This window comes from Bubalus bubalis, chromosome 5, assembly GCF_019923935.1.
Source record: "Bubalus bubalis isolate 160015118507 breed Murrah chromosome 5, NDDB_SH_1, whole genome shotgun sequence".
NCBI classification, from domain to species: domain Eukaryota; kingdom Metazoa; phylum Chordata; class Mammalia; order Artiodactyla; family Bovidae; genus Bubalus; species Bubalus bubalis.
In genome coordinates this window covers 102570588-102596324 of record NC_059161.1, presented here as the reverse complement: position 1 = coordinate 102596324, position 25737 = coordinate 102570588, and the positions used below count along the sequence as shown (strand labels likewise).

General features: G+C 36.4%; 1 protein-coding gene across 11 annotated transcripts in view; it reads left to right on the top strand.

Moving 5' to 3' along the window:
• The window catches only part of GAS2 (growth arrest specific 2), a 176214-nt gene that overhangs the window by 75772 nt on the left and 74705 nt on the right, over positions 1 to 25737 (top strand). For all 11 annotated transcript variants that reach the window (XM_044943460.2, XM_044943457.2, XM_044943461.2 and 8 more), the window contains one exon: positions 12300 to 12363. In XM_044943460.2, coding sequence (XP_044799395.1) covers positions 12300 to 12363 — 64 coding nt within the window. The remainder of the gene's footprint in view (positions 1 to 12299; positions 12364 to 25737) is intronic.

Genomic DNA, 25737 nt, shown 5'->3' with positions numbered 1-25737 from the left:
CTTGGAAAATGTAGGGTTAAATTTTACCATCAGGCTCTTACCTGGGCTAGAAGAATAGCTACATGTGTTTCTGCCATCGATCATGAGCACTTTTGTCTTTTTACCTCTAAAAAATTATGCAAACACTATCACTTATAAGCACTTTGTTGAAACATATTTTAGTTAAGCTTATTTGTAGTTAGTGAAATTTGTTTTTTGCTAGTTAAAAATTAGGCAAACAAGCAAGAGATTAGGGCAAATTGAAAATGATGGAATTAAATTGAAAAGACAGGTGGGGTCTCAAAGAGTCAGGCTCACAGAGTCTTAGCACATACCTTAGTACTTAGGCTTACCCAGATAATTCTGGGGTTTTTGTTTTGTTTTATGATTGAATTTTGGCAAATGCACTTCCAGACCACAGAGCCTGGTATTGTATTTCCCTGGGAGAAAACATACATTGGACCATTTAGTATTTTGACATTTCTTGGTACCCTTAAATGTTCAAATCTTTTATATAAGATCTACCCCAGTGGTACTCTATAATGGAAAATATTGGAATTAAAGACCAGTTTTAGTAAGGTGGAACTAAGTGAAGAAAGGAGACATTTAGGGGGTGGGGAAAATGCTTTGGTTCTTTTGCCTGAGGCTTTAAAAATCAATTTACATTGTAATTAACCTCCAATTAAAATAAATAAATTAAACAAAACAAAACAAACAAAATCAATTGACAAAACCACATAATACCAAATGTTAACATCAAAGTAAGCTGAGCATCCTTCAGAGAGAACAAGTATACAAATTACCTTCCTAGCATTGAGAATATTCTTTGCCTTGAAGCCTCACAAAACAGAATTCCTTCCTCTGCTGAACCTAGGAAACGGATGGTATGGCAGCTAAAGTCTTACTCATTTTATGTACTTAAGGAAATTTGTATTTGTATAAAGAGGAGTTAATGTGGTACCGAAAAGACTGTCATCAAATTTCTGAGAAGTCTCTCAGCAGAGAAAAGAAGAACATGAACTTAGACTAGGAGAACATTTTATACCTGAAAGAAAAAATAAACCAGAATAATTGCACAGTAGCGTCCCCTATACAACAGTGTGCTAAGTGAATGCCTGTTGTATGAATGGACTTTGAATGTTCTTACCATTTCCTCACATCAAAGTAAAAAAAGAAAAAACTTGGTGGAAGATATATATAGATATAGTTCTTTTTCAGGGCTTTGGTAATTTTACAAATAGATTTTAACTTTCAGGTTTATAGGTTTATGTGAGTGGAGGATTATAGGAAGGGAGTGAGGCAAAGTTATTTTTGGGAAAAACCCATGAAAGAGCTATTAAATGTCTGTGGGTATACACACACACATATACCCATAAATTTTTAAAAAATCAGTTAGTTTTGTGTATTTAAAATACACTTAGTATTTTTAAACATGGAAAAGACTCTGATCCTGGGAGGGATTGGGGGCAGGAGGAAAAGGGGATGACAGAGGATGAGGTGGCTGAATGGCATCACCGACTCGATGGACGTGAGTTTGAGTGAACTCTGGAAGTTGGTGATGGACAGGGAGGCCTGGTGTGCTGCGATTCATGGGGTCACAAAGAGTCGGACACGACTGAGCTTCTGAACTGAACTGAACTGAAGTGTAAAAGAAGTACACTTTTCAGGTGTGAACAAATAACATCATGATTTAAAATCCTGGAGTCCTCCTACATTGCCACATGGGGAAACTGATTTATTGTCTGTTCCTTTGTTCATTGCACGGGTTTGCATTCAAGAAAGAATTTTTCAGTGACTTCTGTAGGCCAAATGGACTACTAGAAACTATGAATATAAATATGGTCTTGTCTCAATTTTCTTACTATCCATAAGTTTTTTTTGTTACTTGAATTAGTAAAATTTTCAACTGGACTCCAAGAAGCTTGGATGACTTTTAAAAACCCCACTTGGGTAATAAATAGTACATTTTATCTTGAAACAATAAAGCATAATTGAGTTTATATGATAATTGTCCTCGTACATAAATACACACTGTGTAGCATATAAAATTATGTCAAGAAGAGTTTTTAAATGGTCGAGTTCTTCACCCTATTTGACTTCATAAAAAAGAAAACCCATGGTAATTTACATGCAATAACTGTTAAGTATTTTGTTAAAATATCTTTGATTCTGCTTATAGTATAGTATAGTAAAGTCTATAGTATAGCTTTGCTTATACCTTGCAATTAAAATGTATTTATATAGTCAAGAAAGTTTAATAAAACCAACTTTTCAAGGCTATAAAAATTTTAAAATAATTTTGAATCCTCTCAGTACCAAACTAGATCAGATAATTCAGCTTTCTAGTTTGTTCCTTAATGAAAAGGTAAATTTGAAATTTCTGCTGCTTAGAATAGGACATGAGGTGATGTATTATAGGTCTTGTGGAGATGGAAGAAAGGAGCCAATACGATAGTATTGACTTTAGGATTATTTAGAGAAAGGAAACAGCTGTGTCCATAGATGTTCATGATAATCACGAGGAAGGACAATGAGAAAATCCATTTCCCCAAGTAGAATCCATTCTCCTTGGATTTTTCTTATTATTCACTGTGGGTGAGGAAGTGATTGAGCCACGGCTGATGGCCTTGGATGCTGCAGCAGAACTGACTTTCTTGCAACAGTAACACTGTGTACTCTGCTTGATGTCTTTTCACACTTCACTTTTTGAAAGGGAATTTAGGACAAGGGTTTCTTCTTTTTTCCCTACCTCAAGATTTCATTTCAGTAGCACACAAGATGAAGAGCAGCCTTTGTGTCCTAGTGTTTTGACCAGCAAATAAAATGAAAAGATGCCCTGATTAAAGGGGAAAAATCTGTTTGAATGAATGATAAGGTAGATCACTGTACTGAGTGTGTACCAAGAGGCTTCTGTCTTTAGCTGTTCAAAGGTCTTTGCCTGCATAAAGCATTCTTATCTTTGTGGCAACTGATACGTTACCCTCTGTGGCAGTGCTTTTTTTTTTGGTACGATTATTTGTGAGAGGATCTTAATTCATGACTCACTCTGTCTGTTCTCTTTCCACGACAGCTAATGACAAGAAATCTCAGTGGGTGGGGAAAGATGCCAGGGATGAACTGGGGAGTATAGACAGCATCTGATTCCATATGCTTCTCTCATGCTTGTTGTTTTGATTCTTGGCAGATAACTCTCTACGCCACATGATACAATCATATACAGAGCATAACCTGCCGTTTATCTTCTAAGACATTCTTGAGAGAGAGCTTTTCCTCTGTCAAATGTCAGTTCTTAGATTATGAGTTAACTAATATCCCAGAATAGTATTTCAGAAATGAGTCAATAGCAAAATGGATACATGTCATAAAAACTTTTTCATAAAAGACTTATAAAAGCCCAAAAGAGAGATAAAAATGTTTGATACCTTAGTGATAAGTCAAATGCAAATAAAAACTATGATAAATTAGTGACGATTAAGAATTGTATATTTAATGTTGAGTATAGAGGAAAGTCAACACTAAATATTCAATTCTTAATCCTCGCTAATTTTTCACAGATTGAATTTGCATTTGACTTATTACTAAGGTATCAAACATTGAGGAAAGTGTGATCTTCTATATATTGCTGAAAAATAATTGGAAAATTTTTGCCCTTTTTTGTCTTCTTGGGCAATTTGACATTATGTATTAAAGACTTCAGAAGTGCTCATGTTCTTTCATCAAGTTGTTCTACTTCTAAAAGTTTATTTAAGGGAAGTAGAGATAGGTAATGTCTATGGAAACTTTGTTTATGAGTTAAAAAAAATGAATGAACTGAAGATATTTGGTGGTAGCTTAAACAGACTGTAGTCATTCATAGATACCAAGAAAAATAATATTCATAATATTTTGAGACTAATAATATGGGAAAATTATGATATAATATAAACATGAGGTCTCAGCATTTACATCTAGTAAATAACAATAAAATGCTATATTCAGAATTTGAAAGTAAGACAAATAGTAATTGAATTGTAAGTAATATTTTCTTCTTCAGTTCTCTATTAACACACTTTAGGCAGTAAACAGGTATGGCTTGTAGTATGAAACATAAACAATTTTACTCATATTAAGACAATTGCAATCTTAATTGCAATAAAATTGCATAGAGAATTATTTATTGACATCAGTGAATTTTCTACATCAGTGTATTATAAGGGCTGTTGTACATTAGGACCAGACATATATGACTTATTTTCAATTAAAAAAAATTGTTATGGGTCCTAAAATTGATGCTCTTGTATGATTTTTTTCTAAGATATTTTAAGTAGAAACTATTTCTTTAAATGAATGATATTCTTGCATGGAGGATTTGTTATTTGTAATTTACTTGAGCCCACTGATTAGAAATTGCTAAGTTACCTTAATTTTTCCCCCAGATCTGTTTATTTTTCTTTACTTATGTACATTCTGGTTGAACTGGAAAGTTGAGAAAAATAAAAGGATGGGGGAGGGAATATTTGAAAAATGCACAAATTCTGCTTGCTGTAATTGTGTCTATATCACAATGCTATTGGATAATTATAGGATCTGGAGGCCAATGACTATGCTTCATCTATTTCTCTGAGAAAGAATCTACTCAGCAGGAAAAGGGTTTGCTATCTGCTGTGCTAGCATGCAAATGTGTGTGATTTTTCATTTTTATCTTCTGTATTGGTGTTTGCTGTGTAGCACTGTCTTTTTTTGATGCATGACTCTGAAGAATAGGTTTTATACAGTTCTTTGTCCTATTGAACATTGGTCAAGCACTGACCTACCTACAGTATTGGGTTTGATCCCACTACACAAAAGTAAAAAGGATTGTGTGTGAATATTTAAACATTAACATTTTCCATTTTGTACCTAGTGCATCAGAAAAAGAATTTATGCCTGCCTGCAAGTGTTTGATAAGTCATCCCATGTGGTAGTCGTTGTTGTTGTCTGTATTGAGGACTGGAAGAATATTTCTGTAGAAAGAAACCTACTTTTATTAATATTAATGTAGGATAACAATTTCAGGATACCAGATCAACTCTGGGTTATTTATATTCACATTGTTTCTTCCCAGGAACAATTTATTTTAGACTTTGGGTTTTGTAACACCTATCCTTATAAAGTACTTTATCAGCATCTCAATTCTGAATTTGAGCTCAGAAACTTTTTCCAAATTTAGCCATTTGCCCCTATGTCAGCACAAATGTAGTATGGTATCTGAGTGAGAAAACTAAAATATCTCCCAGGAGTAATAGGTATAGCAAGGATTTGATGGAGTCAGGGTTGAATCAGGAAAGTGACAGCCTTCTAGCTTTTCCAGAATCAAATTTTCACTGTGCAGTATTCAATAATAATAGCTATATGTTCAGTAATGATAATCAAGCAGTGGATATGTGCTACCATCTCTAATCTCCCAACAACCACTAATTTTATAAATGGAAATGCTAGTTTAGGACCAAGAGAATTAAATAAGTTGCCCAGTATTATACTGCTTCTCAGTGACACAGCTAGGATTGAAATTCAGCTTCATTTTCCTCTGAAGATCATGTCCCTCCAGTATTACAGAAAGTTATGTTTTGTATGAGATAATTTTAGAAGTTCATATGATGATTTAAAGTAAAAGGAAAAATAAAGTATAAATGAAAGGAAAATTAGAAGAGACTCTTACTTGCTGCTCTGAGTGATAGTGACTTAACCCGTTAATTTCACATCAAGTCTGGGTGTTGAGACAGAAAGGGCACTCCTTGCTCTGGGACATTTTTTTGACTTGGTGGCAGAGGCAATTAACTACATTTTATTCTATACATCTTCCATTACTGATGAGATCATGAATGAATTCTCCCTTTTATATGAATTATATGGATGCTGTATCCTGTTTTCACTGTGAACAGTGATTCTGAGAAATCTGGATACATACACACTCAGCATTCATGAGTTTGTGGGGTTTATGCTTTGTTGACTTTTCTTCTCTTTAGCCTCTCTCAGATCAGTTTTTAAGTCGCCTATGTTGCTAGCTGCTTCCCACATTTAAATGCAAAGGTCTCTGTGTGTGAGTTACAGGGAGTAACACGACTTAAGAGAGCCAGCCCTTCACTTTCTTGGCAGGCATCTTTTCTACCTTATAGATCCTGGAAGATGATAAATGCCATAAAACCCATTAAGGGCTAATCCAGTGCACAGATTATTTTTTTCTCCATTCATCATCATCATCACTGTCATCACCGTTATCCTAAACATTTCTAGAGCATGTTCCATGAATCAAATCACATTTGAATATTTTTAACCAGAATAGATATAGAATTATAACTGACATATATGGTAATAATCATAACATTGATTAGTGTAATGATTATCAAACTTTAATGCACATATTCATCACCTGGAGAGCCTGTTTAAATTTAAATTTTGCTCAATAAGTCAGGGATGGGACCCAATAATTTGCATTTTTAGCAAGCTCCCAGCTGATGCCAGTGCTACTGGTCTGCAGATCATCACTTAAGTACAAAGGTGTAAAATTTGTTGAGTGCTTGCCATATACCAAATGTGCTTACCCATAAAATTACCTCATAAGAAAGAGTAAGTAGAAGGCAAGTTTTAAAGATGAGATTATGTAGCCTGGATTAGAACCCAATTCTTCTGATATCTAGTTTACTGTGTCTTCTACTATGTCATTCTTTCTAAGTATAAGAACCTGTTCTCTTCTCTAGGACAGTGTGAAGCTATTAATTTATGATATTTTTACAATTTAATATTCACTCAAAAATATAATCTTTTCAAATTTCATCTTAAACATAAATCTGAAATATAGATTTCCTTCAAAACCAGCATGAATATTATTGCTTCTAATATATATTAAACCAAATAGATAATGATATTTTCATTTTTTGTCCATCTGTTAAAACCAAATAGCTATATAGCTAAACTATACATTCATGGTTTAATGCATTTTATCCTTGCAGATTCTGTGACATTGAAACTCTACCCCTTGCTTTAGCAGAAGGTCTCATTTTCTATTCCTGGAGCTAGCAGCATTCCATTTGACATTTGATGCCCATGAGATTTTTATAGAATCTAGGTTATAAGATTGAGTCTCTTGCCACATATTTTTGAATAGAGATTTATGTTACTTTTCCCAGAGGGGTTCTGCGTTATACATTTTTTCAAAATGGTTTTGATTATTTTAAAAGAAGCCACCAGTGATAAAAACCTTTTGCATAAAAATCACCAGTGACTAAGACAGCTTTTATTTGTTTTAAAGAAAATTTGTTCAGAGGAGAGAAGGCAATAGTGATCCTCTCTTCTCATGAATGCATGGGTGCATGGTAAGTCGCTTCAGTCATGTCCAGCTCTTTGCGACCTCATGGACTGTAGCCCACCAGGCTCCTCTATCCATGTGATTCTCCAGTCAAGAATACTGGAGTGAGTTCCCTCTGGAGTCGGTTACCAGGGGAATTTTCCCAACCCAGTGATCAAACTCACGTCTCCTGTGGCTCCTGCATTGCAGGCAGATTCTTTACTGCTGAGCCACCAGGGAAGAACCCTTCTACTCAGAGCTCAAAGCAAAAGGCTATATTATTGATGTGGCAATAGAATGAAAAAAAATATTTTTTACCATAAGCCTCAGTATAACTAGAAATTTGCGTGTATTTTTGAAAAGACAAATCAATAAAGTATCAAAAATGAGTAGTACATGGGACAACATAAAGTCTTTAGTTCAAATGCAATATACTAAAAGTTTTCTTTCTAATCATCCAGATAAAGATATGCATCCATATATATATATAATATATATAATCAGCTTAGGTAATTTATTGAAAATGGGCTTATCTAAATTATTTTATTCCCAGACATGGAGGAAAATTGATGGTAAGATGTTTAGTGTTTCATAAAATGACATGTTCTAATATAATTTTTACTTAAGTTTTATACCTAGCAAAAATCCATAATAATAATAGGATATATGCTTGTTTGTCTGTCTATATATGCCAGCCAAGTTGACCTACTTAACCTTAGATTTGATTAAACTTAGAATTAGCTATTTATGATACAACATGACAGAATATTCAAAATATACTCATTATAATAACTTTTAAATTATATAGCTTAAATGATCAAAAGTAGTTTTTTTTTTTTTTTTAATTCTGAGGTTTCTTCTACTGCTTAGTAAGCTGGCTTTCACATGATGGGTGCACAGAAAAAAATGCTTACAGGAAAAAATGTTATTAGTTATTAACATTAACTAAGCCAAATAAAGATAATCTTTAAGCTAATAATATACAACAAAAAGTAATAATAATGAAGAAAGAAAACTAACTTTGGGAAGTCTTTCCTATCTGCCAAGCACTGGCTAAGAATAACAATGAATAATATTTTGTTTAACTCACACAAAAATTTTGCAAGATACACACCATTATTTTCCCTCAGAAAACTGACATTTTATGATCTCCCCAAATTAGGAACTAGTAAATTTTAGAGCTCAAAGACAGAACCAGATTTCTGTGGCTCAAATCCTATGGCCACTATACTCTTTCTACCTGTTAATTTTGGTCTACAGTGCAAAAACCAAACATAATCTCTTCTTTGGTATCATGTAGAATAGGAGACCTGGGTTCGATCCCTGGGTTGGCAAGATGCCCTGGAGAAGGGAATGGCAACCCACGCCAGTATTCTTGCCTGGAGAATCGCACGGACAGAGGAGCCTGGTGGGCCACAGTCCATAGGGTTGCAAAGAATCGGACACAACTGAAGTGCCTTAGCACACAGCACATTGCACAGATGATACTTACAGACTTTTGAATTTAATTTTATAGAGTAAGGTCAGCGTGTTTGCTTTTACAATTGAATAAACATTAACATAATATAAATTCTTGCATTTTCTAAAGATGCTAGGCAAGATTTTAGCCTTTATTCAGCTTAACTGTCACGACCACTATTATAACCACATGATACGCTCATGATCCATAAGGGTTACCATCCTTGATATTTTGGGACATAGTGTTTACTGAGTAACTAACTACTCTGTTCTTGTTATTGTGCTAGGTTAGCCCCTCTGCAGATTTAACTCATTCATTGCTTACTATTTATCAAACATGATATTAGTATTTGTGGCCATTATGAACCAAGGCATGATAAGACAATATTATGGGTATGTTTTGAAGCAACTGCTTTATTAAAGATAACATTTCCAAGAAAACTGGGAAGTAAAACATAATCTTTCTATTATCATTTCCCTAAGATATGGTGCTGAGTGAGACATTTGTTCTAAGTTGTATAAGCTGGTTATATTAAGGATATAAAAAGGAGAATCATGCCATTACTTTTCAGTTTTCCAAATTGATTTTCTAATGAGTCCATGGTAGAACTGATATTTGAGTGTTGGCATGCAAAAGCTGTTTTACATGGATAGCTGGATATGCAATAGCAATGCATGCTACATACCACATTGTCATATTACCCACTTGATTTTTTTCTTCAGAATTAATTGTATTTTCCATAGAATATGTCTGTTTATTTCCAATGCTTATAGAGTCCTCCAATTAAGCACAGTAATTTGGTTAAAGAATCATGATCGTTGGGTCAGATGTTGCTTTATGTGATTGGTATTGACTGCTCATGGGCACAGTTTGGTCCATTCACTAATAATTTTCATATTTTGTCACTGTTACCATCGCAAAATGCACGAGATTATATCCAAGTCTCCTGAAGCTTTAACTACTTGCTTCACACATTTCTCACTGAAGATGAGTGTGTTAGCAGGGCCTTAAACATCTTCCTCTCCTCAACTTTCATGTACTCCCTTTTCCTATTTGTTATTTTGTACCACTGACAGGGTGGCGGTGGCGGTGGCGGTGGTTTACTCACTAAGTTGTGTACGACTCTTGCAACCCCATGGACTGTAGCCTGCCAGGGTCCTCTGTTCATGGGATTCTCCAGGCAAGAATACTGGAGTGGGTTGTCATTTCCTTCCCCAGGGAATCTTCCTGACCCAGGAATCGAACCCAAGTCTTCTGCATTGCAGGCAGATTCTTTACCAACTGAGCTACAAGGGAAGCCCACTGACAGGATAAAAAGTCCAAATCAGAAGAAACTGATGAACTAGACAGGAAGATTGATTTTCATTTATTTGCTTTTGTTTTGTGATGTTTGTTATTGTTCTCTGTTTGAAATTGATTTCCATGTGGTATTATAGTCCATATGTTTCATTGCACTGAAGTTGATTTAATATATCAAAAGTTGTATCATTCAGCCAGAGTCATCTAATGGTGCACTTAAATTAGAGGTACTAAATATCTTTTTTAAAAGCCCCTTTAGTTAGAAGTAATATTAGACTTCCCCAACCTGGGTTTTATGACAATTCACCAAATGTTAGCCGAAGCTCAAATTTATATTATCAAGAATGGAATTACTCTGTAATTCAGATTTCCCATAATCAGTTCTTTTCAATGAGTATTGCCGATGATATTAGAACATATTTTAAAAGCCTTTAAAAATTACATTTTATAGCAAGATAATAATTTTTGCTTGTTTAAAGCCAAGTAAAATCATATACTTTCACAATCTAAGTAAATATGTTTTTCTATTCATCACACAGCCCCAACAAATTCCATTCTGGTGTCAGTGGCAAATATTGCCATTGCCATAGCCTGTGGAGAGAAGAAATTAGATATTTAAGTTGGGGAGGAATAGAAATAATGCTGGGAAATTAAATTATTATAAAATTGTGTATTTAAGAATTGAAGCAGGGCTTCCCTGGTGGCTCGGTGGTGAAGAATCCACCTACCAATGCAGGAGACATGGATTTGATCCCTGATCTGGGAAGATCCCACGTGCTGTCAAGCAACTAAGCCTGTGTGCTGAAGCTGTTGAGCCTGTGCTCTAGATCTCAGGAGCCACAACTACTGGGTCCAAAGGCCACAACTACTGAAATCCGTGCACTTGCTTAAAGCCCATGCTTTGCAACAAGAGAAGCCACTGCAATGGGAAGCCCACGCAATGCAACTGGAGAGTAGCCGCCACTTGCCACAACTAGAGAAAAGCCTGCCCAGCAATGAAGATCCAGCACTGCCCAAATAAATAAATAAATAAAAGAATTGAAATAATATTGCTATTTATACTAAAGTTTGTCAATGAGCTACTATTTTCTTTTATCAGTATATTGGGACCCAATGGACTGTAGCCCATCAGGCTCTTCTGCCCGTTGAATTCTCCAGGCAAGAATCCTGGAGTGGGTAGCCATTCCCTTCTCCAGGGGATCTTCCCAACCCAGAGATTGAACCTGGTTCTCCTGCACTGCAGGCAGACTCTTTACCATCCAAGCCACCAGGGAAGGCTCCCCCCAACCCGCAAAAAAAGATGAAGCAATATTGCTATTTTTCTTAAAGTTTATCAATAAACTCATATTTTCTTTTATCAGGATATTGTGTCTATATAAAGAGCATTCTCAATACAATCTTTTCCCCCTAATATCTTTGTCTTTATTAGGTATTGTATATAATAACATTAAAAAATTTTTCTAGTCTGAGTTTAAAAAGAAAAAAAAATGTATGAGCAACACATACTCCTCCGGTAGCCTCAACAAATGCAAGTATGACTTGTTAGCATTACTGAATGTGTCCAAAGAAACTGGTAAAACAAATTTATTAAGTAATCAGATTATATTAGAAAATAAACAGTATTGCAAAGAACCATCTTCTTATTTGCTCATTTTATGGCCCAAAGTGACTGACGATATATATTTGTACATATTTACAAAATTCAGTCAGTTGAAAGTGTTTCCTTTTAAAATATAATCAAAATAGGAGAAGACATCAAGATTCATAGTGCTCACCTTACATTATTGTTTGGAGGATAACAAAGGGCTGTGATATGTAATTTTTAATCCTTATTCATTGCATTATTTCTGCTAATATCACTGGTGAAGATAGAGTTAGGAGTTTTAAACAATCTTTGCTTCATAGTCTTCTGTTTGCTGTTTTTAAGTATTCATCAACTATTTATATCAGAATTATAACTACATATGTTTTCAATATTCACATACAAATATTGACTAATTGAAGAAAATATTTTCAGAGTGAGATTCCTGAGGCTCATGATTTTTGGTAGGGAAGCTGGGCAAAGAGTTTTGAAAACTGCTTTAGGACTTCAGTAGATCTAAGTGTACTGTGGGACAGGATGGTTTCTGTGAATATCAGAATGAAGACTAGCTCCCTTACTGGGACCCTGAGGGGTGAGGGGGGTCAAGCGTGTTCCCCATTGAGCTGCTGTCCAATCCCTTCTATTGTATAAGTGTCCGCCTTCGTCTTCTTTTTCAGTCCTCCACAAGCAACCCAGAGAAGTGTGTCTCTGTTTGCTAGAGCTTGGCCGGATTGCAGCCAGGTAGGTCATACTACTGCTGCTATGTAAGATGTGGACCCTCTCAGTATCCAAGCAACTCAGAAGCTTACTGGTTTTTCATTGCTGATATTTAACTTAGGTGTTGAGGAGCAACTTCTTCAAAGATGATCAGTATGAACATCTCGAGAACAACTATTCAAACTAAAAATGGACTACCAATATTCTTCACTTTGTGATCTTATTGTCCAACTCACTATGTCTAAACATTTTCTAAATATCTTTTAAATGAGTATATTCTCCCTGCAACTCTTTTTTGGGAAATTGGAGAGGATATTGTACGTGAAGTCGTATGTGACAATACACTTCCCTTAGTGGAAAGTTGATTCCCATTATTCTCTCTCTGTCTCCCAACTCCTTCACTGCTTTCTTGCTGTTTAGTCTTTAATAATTGTCAGACTCCTCTTTTGTTCCTTTTTCCTCACTTTCCCCATTTAGCAGCCGATCCCTCAGTCTTTTTAGTCTCTACTCCTGAGTGGATGAATAGGTTTATCAGTTCAGTTCAGTTCAGTCGCCCAGTCGTGTCCTGACTCTTTGCGACCCCATGAATCGCAGCATGCCAGGCCTCCCTGTCCATCACCAGCTCCCGGAGTTCACTCAGACTCACGTCCATTGAGTCAGTGATGCCATCAAGCCATCTCATCCTCTGTCGTCCCCTTCTCCTCCTGCCTCCAATCCCTCCCAGCATCAGAGTCTCTTCCAATGAGTTAACTCTTTGCATGAGGTGGCCAAAGTACTGGAGTTTCAGTTTTAGCATCATTCCTTCTAAAGAAATCCCAGGGCTGATCTCCTTCAGAATGGACTGGTTGGATCTCCTTGCAGTCCAAGGGACTCTCAAGAGTCTTCTCCAACACCACAGTTCAAAAGCATCAATTAATAGGTTTATAGTTATCTCCATATTTTGATTGGAAAAAGGCATAGAATATAATCCTGCATATGTAGAGACATCTTTGGAATATTTTTCTTCTAGAAAAAAAAACCAAAAGTACTTGTAGAAATCATAACCATAGCTAAATAATCAGAGGAAGGGACTTTATTAGCCCAGCTGACTTGATTTGGTTTCCTTTCATCAGACAAGGCTTCTGACAGTTTTACAGAGCCCAAAGAATTATAAAAGAAGATATAAATATTTGAATAAATCTTGATGCAAGATAAAACTTCAAAATTAATTAGGTGATGTTTTCTCATCCAGTCCAGGATATATTTGTAGTGTTAAGATAAGATGAATTAATAAGATAAAGTAAGAGCTTGCTCTCTGTGTTAATTCTCAAAGGGAAAGCTATAAAGAAAATCACGGAAAGTAAAATACAAGGTGTGTACATCAGGAAATTACAGCAATGGGCAGAAAACTTGCTGTCAATGAATAGCCTCCTTTTTTTTTTTTATCCAACAGATCAACTGTAATCAGAAGTAATCCCATGTTCTTTAAAACATCATAGTCAACATAATCTTAACAAATTGTTCATAAGGTATGGATTGTACTTTGCCATAGTAATTGGATGAGAGAAGGATTGTTTTTATTTAAAAGCAATTCTAATTAAATAGAAATGAGGCTCCACTCAATAAGAAGTGAAAAAATCAATTTGAGATACTTAGGGATGTCCCTGTTCCCTGCTATAAGTTTCCCAGCTTTGTTGTGTGACAGCCTCTAGAGAGGGTCCTCTAGTCTTCTATCCACTCAAGCCTCTACTACTCAGGCTTAGTTCATAGTGTCTGACAGTCCTTAGGACCCCACTCTCCTTCTGTCACCATCTTGGGTTCTGAGAGGGAGCAAGACAAAGGTACCTGTTGCTTCTAAGACTCTGCTAAACCACTCCTCCACCATGCTTAATCCTGCTGTCCTGCAGGACAAAGAGCTTTCAGTCAGAGGGCTCAGCCTTGAGTCTTTGGGTTCAGCAGATATCCCTGAGAAAGGTGATCTTACGAAATAGAAGTAGAGTCACAGATGTAGAAAAATTTATAGTTACCAAGGGAATAAGGTGGGAGGGATAAATTGGGAGATTAGGACTGACATATATACTCTGAAAAGTGAAAGTGAAAGTGAAGTCTCTCAGTCCTGTCCGACTCTTTGCGACCCCATGGACTGTAGCCTACCAGGCTCCTCTGTCCATGGGATTTTCCAGGCAATAGTACTGGAGTGGATTGCCATTTCCTTCTCCAGGGGATCTTCCCGACCCAGGGATCGAACCCGGGTCTCCCGCATTGTAGACAGGTGCTTTACCATCTGAGCCACCAGGGAAGCCCCATATATACTCTACTATATGTAAAATAGTTATCTAATAAGACGGAGACGGCACTGGTACCCCACTCCAGTACTCTTGCCTGGAAAATCCCATGGATGGAGGAGCCTGGTAGGCTGCAGTCCATGGTGTCACTAGGAGTCGGACACGACTGAGCGACTTCACTTTCACTTTTCACTTTCATGCATTGGAGAAGGAAATGGCAACCCACTCCAGTGTTCTTGCCTGGAGAATCCCAGGGACGGGGGAGCCTGGTGGGCTGCCGTCTGTGGGGTTGCACAGAGTCGGACACTACTGAAGCGACTTAGCAGCAGCAGCAGCTAGTAAGAACCTACTGTACGGCACAGGGAACTCTACTCAATACTCTGTAATGGCCTATATGGGAAAAAAAAAATCTAAAAAGAATGGAGTTATATATATATATATAAAACTGATTCACTTTTCTGCATGCCTGAAACTAATGCAACATTGTAAATCAACTATACTCCAATAACAAGTTCAAAAAATATAAGAGGGAGGAAGACACACAAAGTAGAATCTCAGTAAATGAGCTGCTAGCCCTGAAATGTGAGAGGAAAAGAGAGGTTGTCTAGAGTTCCTATGTATTAGATTAGGCAGAAAACTTTTTTGTGTACTTGTTTATTTTAATTATATCAGAATATTCTGAAATAGCATATTCCATTTTGTTACTTTGATAACCTAAATATGTGGGTCAAATAGGCCTGACTCTGAAAGTTGTTATAGGGGTAAAACAAATAGCTGAGAAATAGCTTACAAATAGCTGAGAAAAGAAGAGAGGCTACAGGCAAAGGAGAAAAGGAAAGATATACCCATTTGAATGCAGAGTTCCAAAGAATAGCAAAGAGAGATAAGAAAGCCTTCCTCAGTGATCAATGCAAAGAAATAGAGGAAAATCATAGAATGGGAAAGACTAGAGATCTCTTCAAGAAAATTAGAGATACCAAGGGAACATTTCATGCAAAGATGGGCAAAATGAAGGAGAAAAATGGCATGGACCTAATAGAAGCAGAAGATATTAAGAAAAGGTGGCAAGAATACACGGAAAAACTATACAAAAAAGATATTCATGACCCAGATAATCACGATGGTGTGCTCACTCACTTAGAGCCAGACATCCTGCAGTGGGAAGTCAAGCGAGTCTTAGGAAGCATCACTACAAACAAAGCTAGTGGAGGTAATGGAATTCCAGTTGAGCTATTTCAAATCCTAAAAGGTGATGCTGTGAAAGAGCTGCACTCAATGTGCCAGCACATTTGGAAAACTCAGCAATGGCCACAGGACTGGAAAAGGGCAGTTTTCATTCCAATACCAAAGAAGGGCAATGCCAATAAATGTTCAAAGTACCGCACAATTGTACTCATCTCATGCTAGCAAAGTAATGCCCAAAATTCTCCAAGCCAGTCTTCAACAGTACGTGACCTGTGAACTTCCAGATGTTCAAGCTGGATTTAGAAAAGGCAGAGGAACCAGAGATCAAATTGCCAACATCCGTTGGATCATTGAAAAAGCAAGAGAATTCCAGAAAAACACTTACTTCTGCTTTCTTGACTATACCAAAGCCTTTGACTGTGCAGATCACAGCAAACTGTGGACAATTCTTCAAGAGATGGGACTACCAGACCACCTTACCTGCCTCCTGAGAAATCTGTATTCAGGTCAAAAAGCAACAGTTAGAACCGGGTATGGAACAGCAGACTGGTTCCAAATTGGGAAAGGAGTATAGTGTCATATATGTCAAGGCTGTATATTGTCACCCTGCTTATTTAACTTACATGCAGAATACATCATGCAAAATGCTGAACTGGATGAAGCACAAACTGGAATCAAGATTGCCAGGAGAAATATCAATAACCTCAGATATGCAGGTGACACCACCCTATGGCAGAAAAGGAAGATGAACTAAAGAGCCTCTTAATGAAAGTGAAAAGCTGGCTTAAAATTCAGCATTCAAAAAACTAAGATCATGGCATCCCATCCCATCACTCTATGGTAAATAGATGAGGAAACAATGGAAACAGTGACAGATTTTATTTGGTATGGGGGGGGGGGGGCTCAAAAATCACTGCAGATGATAACTGCAGCCATGAAATTAAAAGATGCTTGCTCCTTGAAAAAAGATCTATGACCAACCTAGACAGCATTTTACTTTTTTTATTTTTATTTTTTTAATTTTATTTTATTTTTAAACCTGAAACACTGTATTAGTTTTGCCAAACATCAAAATGAATCCGCCACAGGAGACATTACTTTGCAGACAAAGGTCTGTCTAGTCAAAGCTATGGCTTTTCCAGTAGTCGTGTATGAATGAGTTGGACTATAAAGAAAGCTGAGCACCAAAGAATTGATGCTTTTGAACTGTGGTGTTGGAGAAGACTCTTGAGAGTCCATTGGACTGCAATCAAACCAGTCAGTCCATCCTACAGGAAATCAGCCCTGAATATTCATTTGAAGGACTGATGCTGAAGCTGAAACTCCAATACTTCGGCCACCTGATGCAAAGAACTGACTCCTTGGAAAAGACCCTCATGCTGGGAAAGGTTGAAGGCAGGAGGATAAGGGGATGACAGACAATGAGATGGTTGGATGGCATCACTTGCCTTGATGGACATGGGTTGGAGCAAGGTCCAGTAGTTGGTGATGGATAGGGAAGCCTGATGTCCTGCAGTTCATGGGGCTGCAAAGAGTTGGACATGACTGAGCAACTGAACTGATAGAGGTAAAAAGAAGGAGGACCGCTTTCTGCAGAATTAGCTGGGAGTTTTCATTTTCCTGCTGTTTAGTGTACATCATTTACTTATTTTCTGGATTCACTTTTTGAATTATGCTATTAACTGAATACTCTGTTAGGAATCCTGCTGAACTAAACATTTGTAGTATGATCGAGTCCCCAAAGGAAAAGTTTGCCACCCAATGACAAAATCCCGTTAGAAATCACTTTTCCTCTAGCTCTGAGTCTGGCGTGAAAAATCCCTCGCCATAGTATTTAAAACAACATCTTGGTTAAGGAAAGGGAATCATAATGGCCTCGTCAATTTGAAGGTGAAGTGTTTTGTGTATGTTTTTCCTCAAATATTTTAAAATTGAGATTTTGGGTTGCTCCATTTATTTTTTAAAGCCATGTTATCGGTATATGATTAACATACAAAAAGCTGCACATATTTAAAGTAAACAACTTGATGAGTTTGGTTATAAGTATACATCTATGAAACTATCATCATAATCTATGCCATAAATGTAGTTTCACCTCCAAAAGTTTCCTCTGCCTTTATTATTATTATGTTCATTATCATTATTATTGACAAGAATGGGTGGCTACATTTCTAACCACACTAATGACCATGTGTACCAGTAAAAGCAGAGATTATTCGCATTATAAAAATTTTACTAATTTCACAAAGCAGCGATCGAAGGATTAAGACAACACATTACAGTGTTCAATTTGTAAATTTTGTTTATCTTCCTTACCTACCTGAGTGCTATGAAATATTGTACATATACCATGAAAAAGAGAAAATAGGCTGAGAGATTATTCAGGTTGTTATTTTGTTTGCAGCATAAAGTTAAACAGCTGAATACCCAAATGGATAGAACAAACATTTAAGTATAAATGTCTGTGTAAGCTTCTCTTTGGACACATTTGAAGATTTTATTAAAATTTTAGTGGAAGTTCAATTGTACTTTAAAAATAGTCACCCAGTACACCCAAACAACACTAGCTTAGTCCTGTGTTGAAGCATAATAGTTGAAGGAAAAAAAAAAAAGGAAAATTCATCATTCTCATCTTATGCCAAAATTTTTGTTTTGACATAGTAAACCTTTATCTAGATTATTGTATGGTGCTTCCTTCCCCTTTTACTTTTCCATGATGTTGAATTAGGGCAGCATTATTGAATTAAGATAGCATTAACCAAAACTAGAAGTGATGTTTGGAGAGCTCTCAAGAATCACAACATTAATTTGTACACATAACAGATGCTGTTTGACCCTGACAAAATCCCAACACAATGTTGTGAATTTTGTGTTTTTTCTACTGATAGATAATGCTTTTTTATGTTTGATTCTAAATATTTATTTCTCAGGATTACATAAATGTCATTTTAAAAGCATCAACATCACTTCAGAAATGATTAACTAAAAGTTTCTAATTCTCTGCCATATTCCTTGCCTGGGAACCCTCTGTGAAGCTCTCTTGAGAGCTGTGGGCTTCTCTGAGTTCTGGAATGGGAGAATGAGACCACTTATTTTTGCTCTGATGGGTAAAACTTCCCTTTATTTTTCAACTACAAAGAGGTATCATCACTGTGAAATCCCTCCATTAATATTTCAGAAACCATGTCAGTTTCTGTGTCTAAAATATGCATGTTTGCCTTCTGCAAAGTAAAACACTCAGCAAAAACAGGTCAGTGAAACCTCAAAAATCTGTTTAATGAGAGTGTTTTGATATTCATTATTTTAAAACAGTTACTATGAATTCAGCCTTTTTTTAAGACTGAAAAATTAAGATTAGCTTTATGATAAAAGTAAAAAAGAACATTTGTTAATTTTGTTTGGGGCTATGATAAATAGTCAACATCAGAGGGAAGCTTTTTATTTTTATTTTTGAGTGCTTCATTTTGAACAAAATTTATGACTGTTTAAAAGAAATATACTTTGTGAATATTTCCTCCTATTTTAATTTGTGACATAATGAAATGTTACTTAAAATATTCTTACACCGGAGTTATTAGTTAACTCATCCTATTTAAAGATCTTGATTCTTACTGCTAAGAATAAAATTTATTTTCATTTGAGTGAAACTTCCATCCAGACTTTAAAGCAGAATAAAGATGGGGCAAAAACTATCTTGCAAGAATCTTTAAGTGATCTGTTATATGCCTTAAGAAAGGGGAATGTCTAAACTTTATCCCTCCAGGTCTAATCGGAAAAGGAAATGGCAACCCACTCCAGTATTCTTGCCTGGAGAATCCTGTGGACAGAGGAGCCTGGTGGGCTGCTGTCCATGGGGCCACATGGAATCGGACACGACTGAAGCGACTTAGCATGCATGCATGCGTTGGAGAAGGAAATGGCAACCTACTCCAGTATTCTTGCCTGGAGAATCCCAGGGACGGAGGAGCCTGGTGGACTGCTGTCTGTGGGGTCGCATAGACACGTGTCTGCATAGTCGCAGACACGACTGAAGCGACTTACCAGCAGCAGCAAGCCAGGTCTAATAAAATAGACCCCAGATGTTTTTTCTTTGAAAATTATCATCTAGTAAATAGTTTAAGTAAATTTTCTAGTTCAGGGCTTAGTTTGGGGGCTCAATTATTTCATCTAGACCAATCTTAAAAGGTATATCCTATGTCAGAAAAATGTAAAGTCTATTTCTAAGATGTCATCATGAAGTTATTAACCACAAGACCCTTTCCCTAGAACTTTTTTAATGAGACCAAAAATGATAATATGACACTGCCCTTTCAATATTCTCCCTACTTTCATGTCACTGGGATATACAAAGATTTGCTTTTAGCAGATCCAACCTTCTTGCTGTCTTTTGTTGACCCTTATTCAGTTTGAAAGCAACAGTTAAGTTTTGAAATCTTGTAGTTGGGCAAGAATAGACAACAGTGAAAGTGAGAGTGGAAGACAGAGTGGAAGACACTCTGTCTTGTCTGACTCTTTGCGACCCCAAGGACTGACTATACAGTACATGGAATTCTCCAGACCAGAATACCCACGTGGGTAACCTTTCCCTTCTTCATGGGAGCTTCCTAAATCAGGGATCGAACCCAGGTCTCCCTCATTGCAGGCAGACTCTTTACCAGCTGAGCCACAAGGGAAACCCTAGACAACAGTAGTTGACCCTTATTCAGTTTGAAAGCAACAGTTGCTCCTTCTCCTACAAAGCTTTGAGATCTTGTAGTTGAATGAGAATAGACAACAGTATACATTTTTGAAAACCGTTTAGACAAAATCAAAATGTAGCATGGGATAGGGTTAATCATGGAAACCAGAATGAAACAACTTTTTGGAGAGCCAAAAAAAGACCTTTTAGTGACTAAGTTGGCTTCAGGTGCAGGGCCCCAACCCAAGGGGAATTTCATGATTTACAGCCTGTTGACATCTCCAGACAGACAGGAAGCCAATGAGTCGTACTTAAGTGTATATTTCAGGATTGGCTGACTGTACCTTATGCAGCTTGAAGTATTCAAAAGCCAGTATAAGCAGAGATTTGGGGCTTAGTGCTGATTTTCTATGTTCAGTGGCATAGCTAATTTTCAGCATCCCCAGATAAAGAAAAATCTCCAGGGCACAGTTTTCCATGTGTGGTGTTGTTTTCTACTTCATTGAAACTTTGTTTTGTTTTGGACATGGAGTGGAACCTGTTGGTACTTTAATAACATTTTTCATATTATTTCATTTTATGATTCGTTTTGATGTTTGGCAAAACTAATACAGTGTTTCAGGTTTAAAAATAAAATAAAATTAAAAAAAAATATTAAAAGGAAAAAAAAATTGTTCAACCCAACCAACCTGTTTCTAAAAGGCGGCATGAATCCACCTACAATTACAAATGAAATCGTATTTTCCAATTGACTTAATTTATATTTTCCAATATGATGTTTTCACTTATGATTGACTTTTAATTGGCTGTGAATTCTAGTGTGTTAAATTCCTCTAGCATCACTGCCCAGTTTATGTTATTCTCTTAAGAACATTAAATATAATAAAATGTTATACCTTGCTGGAACTAAGAATTTAAATAAGTCTAGAGGGATTAAAAAGGATTGCCTGTTGAAGTTCATCCAGTGAGTTAGTAGCAAAAATTAATTTATAACTTCTGCTATGCTTCAGCACTGAGATATTCCTGCTATCCCACAATTCTGAGAAAATTAATTTAAAGGAAGCCTATGTGAGTTTTTCAACTGTGGTGTTGGAGAAGACTCTTGAGAGTCCCTTGGACTGCAAGGAGTTTCAACCGGTCCATCCTAAAGGAAATCAGTCCTGGGTGTTCATTGGAAGAACTGATGTTGAAGCTGAAACTTCAGTACTTTGGCCACCTGATGCTAAGAGCTGACTCATTTGAAAAGACCCTGATGCTGGGAAAGATTGAATGCAGGAGGAGAAGGGGACGACAGGGGATAAGATGGTTGGATGGCATCACCGACTCAATGAACATGGGTTTGGGTGGACTCTGGGAGTTGGTGATGGATAGGGAGGCCTGGTGTGCTGCAGTCCATGGGGTCATAAAGAGTCAGACACGACTGAGTGACTGAACTGAACTGATGTGAGTTTTTGGTAAAGGATACAAACAATAGTAACATAACAATATTGTAAATTTAAAAAGTATTCACAATCTAAAAGCTGAGAGTTATGTTTTATGTGATGGGAATTTTAGGATTTCATGGCTGGGAGACAGCATCTCAAGTGACTCTGAGAGAACTGCTCCAAGGAGGCATGGGGAGGAGCCAGGTTATATATAAGTTTTACCCCAAAGGGCAAGTAGTCTGAACATCATGGGCTTACCGTGGCCCATGGTAAAGATCCAGTCTGCCAATGCAGGAGATGTAGGAGACACGGGTTCAATCCCTGGTTCAGGAGGAGGGCATGGCAACCTACTCCAGGATTCTTGTGTTGAGAATCCCATGGAGAGAGGAGTCTGACGAGTTACTGCCCATAGGGTCGCAAAGAATCTGACATGACTGAAGCGACTTAGCACACATGCACAGTCTGAACATCAAAAGATTATTTTTAATTAAAGGAAGCCAGATATCTCAGGTTAAGGAATTTAGTGTTTTTCTTTTTTTATGGGAAGATGCAAAAGTCTGGGCTCACTGAAATGATTCCTTTCACATGCATCGCAGCTATCTGGGTTCAGTATCCTGTTTTTCACGTCCTGAACTTCCTTAGGGTTGCAGTCTAATGGATGTTGGCTCACAGGTAATCCTTTCCTTCCTGAGTGCCGTTAGGGCTCAGGAGCTCATATTAAAGGACTGGAATTGCTGATGATTGTGACATCCATGTTTACTGATACAGCAGGAGTATCCCATTTCTCATAATAAATACAACTACATCTTCATTATGAGACTGTTTCATTATATCATTGGATGGCATAATATATTTTAAAAAATTAAAACTTTGGCAAAAGGACCCCAATGTTGCAGTTTACTGGTTGTGCAAGCTTTGATACATCAGTTTTCAATAGCCATTTCAGAGGTGGTGCCCTGTGTCAGACACTGTACTGGGTATGTAATGGATACTGTTTTTATTCCTTCTAACTGTATTGAAACACAGGAATTAGAATTTTCACTTTTTAGTGAAATAAAACAGAGACTCAGCAATGACATATATCAAGATTCCGCAATGGTCCAGACACATGGAAGATGTTCAATTTATAGTTATTCTTTTAACTTTCGTCTTCCTCCCTCCTTCCCGCCTCCCCACCTCTCCCCCTCTTCTGCTACATCTTAAGGTGATTTGCTAAATGTAAAGAGTAGGTTAATGGCACAGTTATCTCAAGTCTGCCTCAGGGAAGAATGATACCCAGATCTCTAAGTGAATATTGTTGGTACTTGTCAACAGTATGAGACACTGGGTTGAGTAAAGTGTAATTAGTGAGCTCTTGAAAGTTAAAAATGTATTTTAGTTTTGAATAAGGTTTAACGTCTTCTAGAAGAACACTTTTTAGGGGTAAGGTACCTATTTACATTTAATGTTGATATGTTTTATTAAAGTGGTACACATTTAAAGATCCAAAACAATGAACTCTGATTCATTTCTGGAACCTGAACACATTGTTATAGGAGAATCCAGAGTTTTTTCCCCATTCAGACAGTAGCTATTAAGTACCTGTTGTGAGCCAGGATTCGTACGACCTGCTGAGGTGGCTGTGAATCAGACAGTGGTCTCTACTGTTACAGAATCTGCAGTCCATTGCATGTTTCTACAAACGTCCTATTAACTGGCTAATCTGTTTAAAAGGTTTGAAATGTGATAGCGCCTAAAGTCTTTTCGCTAATGATTTATGTAGCTAAAAATTACTCTGTTCACTAGAAGCAGTTATCAAAACAGCAATTATTATTTGAGTTGTGCCAGTTTAAACTGTTTTGTACCAAATTCTGATATGTTTTCCAGCTCTCAAAGAGCACTTGATGCGTGTGTAATGTAAGTTAAATGAACAAACCATTAGAACGGGAGAGTGATAATCTAAACTTTTACATTTAACAATGTTTTTTTAATATAAGGTACTGGACATATTGCCAACATATTTATTCTCTCTCTATAGATTATTTACTTTGTAGACAATCCATAGCCTATTTTTTTTAATTGCCAAGTGACTTTTTCCTCTTCTTTTTAACATGTGATCACCTGATTAAAATATCGGAGAAAACCTGAAGTCAAAAACCTGTATCGTGTCTTTGTCCTTTTCCTAGCTAGTTCTGTATTTTCTCTGGGTCTGTTTTATTTATTCTATAAAACTGAAAGGATATAACTACATGAACTCAAAGATCCTCTAGAATTATCTTTGGTCTCCCCCACCTAGGCATTATAATATACAACTGATATGTATTGAGGAAATCAAATCAATTTCACATTTACTCTAAGGAAAATATGATTAGGAGAGAGGTGAATGCTATTAACAACTATATCTCTGTCTTTAAACTGCTGTGACATTTATAATTTACAGCATATAATTTTACCATATTGTCATTTTAATTTTTGTCTGTATTCATTTTCTTTCTTGCTAACACTATAAATGCTTTCGTTATGTTGTTCCTAAGAGAATAATCAATGATGCTGTGTAACCCATTCTACATTATTCTGAGTCCATAAAGATATACAATTAACAGTGAATTTCTTCTCTATAAATTCATTTAAGAACTTTTATTTGGAAAGTTTGCTGTTTTCAACTTGACTCTGACTTTATTTCCATCATTAAAACATTTGTATTCAAAATAGGAGTTTGGTTACAGCACTAATATCATTAAAGCTAATAAATCTGAAATTTGAAGACAAAATTAACATGGTAATTCATGTTATTGACTCATCAATGTACTACATGGAGTCTTTTAATTTATTTTTGTAGGTTCTTAGGAGTCTGTTCATATATATTTTCCTATATAGCTGTAACTAACTTAACTACAATGACATCTGCATTTTTTTTTAATACCAAATGGACCTTTGTACATGAAAGTCTGGCCTTAATTTTGGTGTTTTCTCTTGGATCTTTTGGTCTGATTTTAGCCATGACTTTAAACAGACATAAGCATCCCCTTAACCCATACCTGCTTTTTGTATTTATACTGTTGGAAGCTGTGATTGTGGCCTTCATTGTGATTTTCTCTGATGTACATATTGTCCTGCAAGATTTTATACTGACCCATGCTGTATTTCCTGATTCAACTGTGTATGTGTGCTCAGAGCTCAGTTGTGTCCAGCTCTTTGCAACCCCAGGGACTGTAGCCTGCCAGGGTCCTCTGTTCATGGGCTTCTCCAGGCAAGAATACTGGAGTGGTTTGCCATTTCCTTCTCCAGGGGACCTTCCTAACCCAGGGACTGAAGCCCATGTACTCCTGCATCTCCTGCATTGGCAGGCAGATTGTTTATCATTGTGCCACCTGGGAAGCCCCTTGGCTACTGTAGGAGCCCTTCTTTTCTGCAGATTCATCATCTGTGACACACACTTACTGATGCATAGGCTATCACCTGAAGAGTATGTATTAGCTGCTATCAGCCTCTACTTGGATATCCTCAACCTCTTTGACACCTTTGCAAGTTTTGGAAGCAATTAACAGAAAGTGATTGAAAGCACTATATAGAAACGAATTCATTAAGTACTAAATTTTGAGATATAATTAACTATTAAATATGTTTAAGATTTTATTTATATGCTGTATACTATATTATAAAGTATAAATCTCCTTTTACTATTAACAGATTTTAACCTTATTAGAAAAGAAAAAGTATAGAAGATAAATTCCAGAGAATTATTCAGTGTTGCAATAAAATTATGTTAAAATGTTAATGACATTTCATTATAAAATGATGTATTGAGAATTAAAAATCTGCTCAACAGATATTTTGACTTAAAATTTAACACTTTTGGTTTTCTGGA